Source organism: Bison bison, unplaced genomic scaffold (assembly GCF_000754665.1).
Source record: "Bison bison bison isolate TAMUID 2011002044 unplaced genomic scaffold, Bison_UMD1.0 scf7180017864035, whole genome shotgun sequence".
Classification (NCBI taxonomy): domain Eukaryota; kingdom Metazoa; phylum Chordata; class Mammalia; order Artiodactyla; family Bovidae; genus Bison; species Bison bison.
Genome location: NW_011494607.1, coordinates 1521621 through 1527620, shown reverse-complemented (window position 1 = coordinate 1527620; position 6000 = coordinate 1521621). Strand labels below are relative to the sequence as shown.

The 6000-nt window shown below is 37.5% G+C and overlaps 1 protein-coding gene across 2 annotated transcripts in view; it reads right to left on the bottom strand.

Annotated features, from left to right (window-relative positions):
- Window positions 1-573: 573 nt before the first annotated feature.
- ARHGAP18 (Rho GTPase activating protein 18) overlaps window positions 574-6000 on the bottom strand; it is a 203408-nt gene continuing 197981 nt past the window's right edge. For both annotated transcript variants that reach the window (XM_010834643.1, XM_010834642.1), the window contains exons 14-15: window positions 3491-3552; window positions 574-2125 (exon numbers count right to left, since the gene is read on the bottom strand). In XM_010834643.1, coding sequence (XP_010832945.1) covers window positions 2034-2125; window positions 3491-3552 — 154 coding nt within the window. In that variant the 3' untranslated portion in view covers window positions 574-2033. The remainder of the gene's footprint in view (window positions 2126-3490; window positions 3553-6000) is intronic.

Genomic DNA, 6000 nt, shown 5'->3' with positions numbered 1-6000 from the left:
ATTGATGCTTTTGAACTGTGGTGTTGGAGAAGACTCTTGAGAGTCCCTTGGACTGCAAGGAGATTCAATCAGTCCACCCTAAAAGAGATCAGTCCTGGGTGTTCATTGGAAGGACTGATACTGAAGCTGAAACTCCAATACTTTGGCCACCTCATGCGAAGAGTTGACTCATTAGAAAAGACCCTCATGCTGGGAGGGATTGCGGGCAGGAGAAGGGGACGACAGAGGATGAGATGGCTGGATGGCATCACCAACTCGATGGACATGAGTTTGAATGAACTCCGGGAGTTGGTGATGGACAGGGAGGCCTGGTGTGCTGTGATTCATGGGGTCGCAAAGAGTTGGACACGACTGAGCGACTGAACTGAACTGAAAGAATAGAAATTTCCTAAGGAAAAACCTAAGGAAGGAAGCAAGTTTATACCTTCCATGTGTCTTCCCACTTTAAAAACAACACAGGAGCAGTAAATAGGAGAAATAAAAGAGTAGAAGTGGCTTTTAACAAAAACAAGAATAGCCCATTATTATACTCATGAACACATCAGGTTAAATGTAATAAATTCCAAGAAAAGATAATTTAGAAAAATGTATTTAATTATAAAAAAAATTTTAAATAAAAAAGCAATGGCACAAATCATCACAAAGGTATTTAAGTGATCATATCCACAGGCTGCTCTTAATTAAAAATTTCTGACTGTTCTCATTAGCAGCATTTTCCCCTCCTAATTAGAGTGACATCAAGAGCTTCTGAGAATGTGCAATGTTTCCTATCCTAAAGTCCTACTGAAAAGTATCATAAACACAGTTTGTGCAACATTCATGTACATCACTTTTATTCACTACACTCTAAACGTATAAAATATGGAACATTTCTCTCTCACTTCATTCCTCTTGTTTACAGTATGGAGGCTCATCTCTTATTATAATGGTTTGTGCATGAAAATTTCTGGGAATGGTCTTTCCACAGCATTTTAGTAAATCTGCTCTGATTAAAATAAGTACACAAACAAAAGCTTGTTCACATGATGGTGTCATACTCAGAAGAATAATTCTTCCTGTGACTCCTTTATAAGTAAAAAAAAAAAAAAAAAGATCCCTCTTTCAGCAGAATACATTCTCAACGACTGGATCACACTATTGCACGTATTTGTACTGCTAATATGACAACAGGTAAAGCCAGTTACAGTATTTGTACTGCTAATACGACAATAGGTAAAGCCAGCTATATGACTTTTTAAATTTCATTTAGGAGACTACAGCATACACGAACTGATCTTCCACTCTTTCATTATCCATAATCCAGTTATTCCACATGGATGTATTTTATTTATTCTGAATACGTAAGTCTTAAACAGTGCAGTAAGAATTGGCAGTTTCTGACAGGTCTGTTTTCTTGATAGTAGATACAGTTCTGAGCACATACGTGAGCTGAACTGAAACAAAATGCAAGTCTCTTTGTGTGATACAGCACTAAGAAGTGGGAGGCCACTGTCTGAACAAATGACTCAAAGAGATGAATATTAATGTACGACAGAGACAGAAATATTGCTGAACTCAGTCCGTTTCCAGAGGTACTATCTTCACATCTTGCCATACCTGATCCTGGTTACCTTTCCGGCTGAAAAACAAACCCATCTGGGGGAAGGCAGGTGTCAGGAGGAGAGAAAGGTGAAAATGCACATTATTACTGTATATATCATTTTAGAACAGAAAAAGAGGGGGAAGAGAGTATATTTTCATATTAAAAAGGGATGTCGCATCTGGACACATTCCACGGAGTGGATGAAAATAGCCTACAAGCTAATTTAGCTCCTTTCTTCTCACTCCAGAGATGTTTTCTAATATGAATAATAATAATTAACATAATCTGGCAGCAGCACAAATCTAGAACTTTTTAAGGCTCAGTGTGTCACTATTCAAGAATAGGGTATATGTGAATAATAAGAGTCCCACCATTTATTTTATTTACACTCTTGACCCAGCAAGTATGATTAAGGGAGTCCTTATGGCTGGCTATCTTCAGCATAAATCTTCTATGATGGCTTTGACTTTATAACCCACTCAGCATTGGGGTTGAGTTGATATAAGTCCTTCATGTAAGTGTTGTCATCGAGGCAGCGTTCCCCTAGGAAAGAGATGTTACATCAGTGTGATACAGTGACTGGGGAGATAGAGAGGCAATTTTAAATTTAAGCTTCGTGGTTTAACTCTGGAGTCTTACACTTTGAAATAGGTATCATTTTCTCCCACCTCCCATAATATTATAAGGCTTGGGCCAATAATGGAAAAATTAATTGAGTAGTCCTTCTCCAAATGCACAGGTTTTCAAATGAAGTTAGGAAGTTGAAAATACTGTCTGTGATGGGCTTTTAAATGGTTCCTTAAAAGTTTATTTGCCTTTATTAAGTAAGAAACCATGCTTAATTCCCAATATCTAATAGCAAAATGCACAATCAAATAAATATACTAATACTTGATTAACACAGTTAACAATCCAGATTTCTAGTGGAATTGTGACTTATTTAAATTTTTGAAGGAAACTTGATATTCTTAAATTCAAGTTTCAATATTTACTAAAATTTTTTAAGTCCTAGAAAAGAATTCTACAAAACTTATCTTAAGGTATTTTCAATGACTATTTTGAATTTATTTGTTGACAATTTTACTCTTACCATTTTAAGGATCAAAAAAAGAAGGAAGGTTTACTTTAAATTTTAATAAGAAGATGAGTACCACCCATTGATAGTTATAAGTGGGCAAATAAAATATGAGACATGGTCAAAACTAATCCATTTATCCTATTTCTATTTTATAAGGTACCAAGGTGTGTATGTATACATATATGTTTTATGTAGCAGGCAATCAACAATGGCAAAATAACTTCTGCTTTCACTAAAAAATACCCAATACTATACCATAATAAAAGTATCAACTTGGTCTTAAATAAGCTCACTCCCTTTATTAAGATGTGCTTTCAGCATATAAAAGGGCTTCCCTCATAGCTCAGTTGGTAAAGAATCTGCCTGCAATGCAGGACACTTGGGTTCGATTCCTGGGTCAGGAAGATCCCCTGGAGAAAGAAATGGCAACCCACTCCAGTATTCTTGCCTGGAGAATTCCATGGAGAGAGGAGTCCATGGGGTCACAAGAGTCGGACACGACTGAGTGACTTTCACTACTACTACCTATCAGCATATAAAAAAGAAAGAGGTTTTGAAAAAATTCATTAACCATTTTAGAAATTATTTCTATTTTAGGGAACTTGCCTTTGGCTCAAGGTCCACATAGAAGGAGCTCTAAAAGAGCCAAAACAGAAAGGCCAGACCATTAAAAAAAAAAAAAAATCTCATCAACTATAGTACTCATCAACTGTCTACAGAGTGTTATATTTTACTTCAAATTTCCTTTTCTCTCCCAAAGATATAAAAAACAACCACTGGCAATGTCAAATAAGCATATGGAATAAAAGATTAAAAAAAAATGTGCTTACCAATATTTCCTCCAATTTCATACAAAAAAACTTCCCCATTCTTGAGAGTCTGGGCAACTCCACTAGCAGGGACAAAACAAACTGATTAGTTGCATCATCAGACAGCTTGCAAGTAAATCACTTTAATGTGCTTGGGGAATTCTAGCTTGTATGGAAAATTCATAACTTAGACATACTGTAATTATCTACACGTTTGTATTTTCCCATCTGTTAAATGTGTTGAACAGTAATAAAAATGTCACACCTGTAAATTAAAATAAACAAATGGAATCGTACATCCAAAGGTGAAATAATAAATCAGTACCTAAATTTGTAAAGTTAAAAAGAAAAGTAACATTTTAGCTGTCCATAAAATTATTAATATGGTCATCTATTTTGCATAGGGGCCAAAAAGGTCCTCATGAAACTCTAAGAAGAAATGTTTGCACATTGCATTTATTCAATAGTATTTCTCGCAGGTTTGCTGTGCTGATCACTCTAATAGTGTACAAGATGAATATAAAGAATATAGCGCAGTTCATAAGCCTCCCTGTGCTAACTGTCCCAATATGGGAGGTAAATGCTCTCAAAATAGAACCAAACACTCATTACGATGACTTTACAAGTAGAATGCATCTACAGGTTTACTCTCTTCGAAGAGTAAAGTCTCCAGAACATTAGGTTTAACAGTGGCAAAATAAAGTGCTTTACAAACATCTCTATTATCTGGAAAACTTGCCAAAAATCTGATTTAATATGCCTAGGTCAAGCCCTAGAATCTGGTTTTTAAGTACTCTCTGGTAGACTCTGATGCACAGAAGGGTTTGTGAACCACTGACCGAGGACCGGAGGACAAACTCCCCGGAACTGACAAGGGAAAACCAGGGCTGACTTTTACCCAAACCAGCAGAAAGATGTGATACAGCAGAAGCTTTCCTAATCAACCATTCAGTGGCCCCTCGAGTTACCCAGCTCCATCTACTCTGCTGTCCACAGCACCCTGACCACTCAGGGCTATGGGAGTTCTCGCGCTTACCATCCTCCCTGTTGAGCCATATCCTGACCAAGAGACAGCTCACTTTGCTTCCAAACTGGGGTATGCTTATTTTTGAAATTAAATAATTTAATAATTACATTTTCATTTTTAATACAGCATATAACCTGATAAACTATAATGAGAGCCATTATTTTTACGAAAACCAAATGGAATGTTTTGGGAGACGGAAAAAAATCTAGTCAGGTTATTGTTCTCAGATTGCCTCTCCAATATTTATATCCTTATTTTACTTTAAAGAAACCTAAACTAGATTTTCTGGTATACATTACCTTTCACTTAACACGAATCAACAAATCCATAATTAAAGAAAAGGCAACAGCTATTACCAAAGACTGGCGAATGAATGTATAATTTATTGCACATTTATTTTATGTCATTTGTGTGTTCTTGGCTTCAGTAGAGAAAGCAGGGGAGGAAAAGGATGGAGGGAAGTGGGGTTTCCCACTGTCCCTGTACAAGTGGAAGGCAAAGAAGGAGAGCAAAGTCACGGAAGAAAAGATACATATAAGTATTTATTGAAAACATCACTTATTAGATGGCCCAGACAGATAATACTATGTACTTCATGGTCATTTTCCTATTTAATTATCACACGGCTATAACGTGGGTCCATTTTTACAATGAAGAGCCTGAGACTTACAGAGATGATAAAAACTAGCCTAACATAAAACAGGAAAATCTAGTATTTGGATCCGTATTATCTGGTTCCAGCATCCCCAAGCATAAAAGAAAGGGCTGAGCACTGGGAGGAGAAAAGGCAAATGGACTAAGAAGTTTGCTAGACCTCTCTTTGGGTGGAGCAGGAGGGGAGAGGAGAGGTGGTAGAAGAAAGGATTCTGCTTTCGTGGGTAGCACATGTTTGCTTAATAAAAGCACCACGAACAGTAAATCCAAATAGACAAAGGGCAATTGTCACAAAACTGGTACTTTCTTATAAGAATATGTCTACCATTATCCTACTCTACCCTAACTATAAAAGTCACAGTGGAGTGTATTATACAACTTCAGAGTCACACCTTGTATTACCTACAAGCAGAGGAGCACAACTGCAGATTAAATTGAGCATCTGGGTCCTGCAACTAAACACTGCATAAATTAAACTATGTCTAGCCTGGAAGAGCTGCTTATATCTGAAGTCTGGCCAGATCTTCAGGTACACACTTTGGGAGAGAATGGGAAGCCATTCCCAATGGGAAGAATGGCATCTACTTGGTCAGCTCAGGGAATAGAGAGGAAGTGGATTGATTTCCTCGAGGCAGAGAGACCTTTTAGGGAGCAAAGACATCCAAGAAACTCCAACTGCTCCCAGAACCTTCCCCCCCACACACACCAATTCCAACTGGTCCAGGAATTAATCCCCTCAAAGTCCATCTACTCCCAGACTCTACATCAGTGGTCCCCAGATCCATGATGATCTCTTGGTCCCGAGTCAATAAACAGAGGGGTTAAAGGACTTCCTTTGGGGACAAACCCC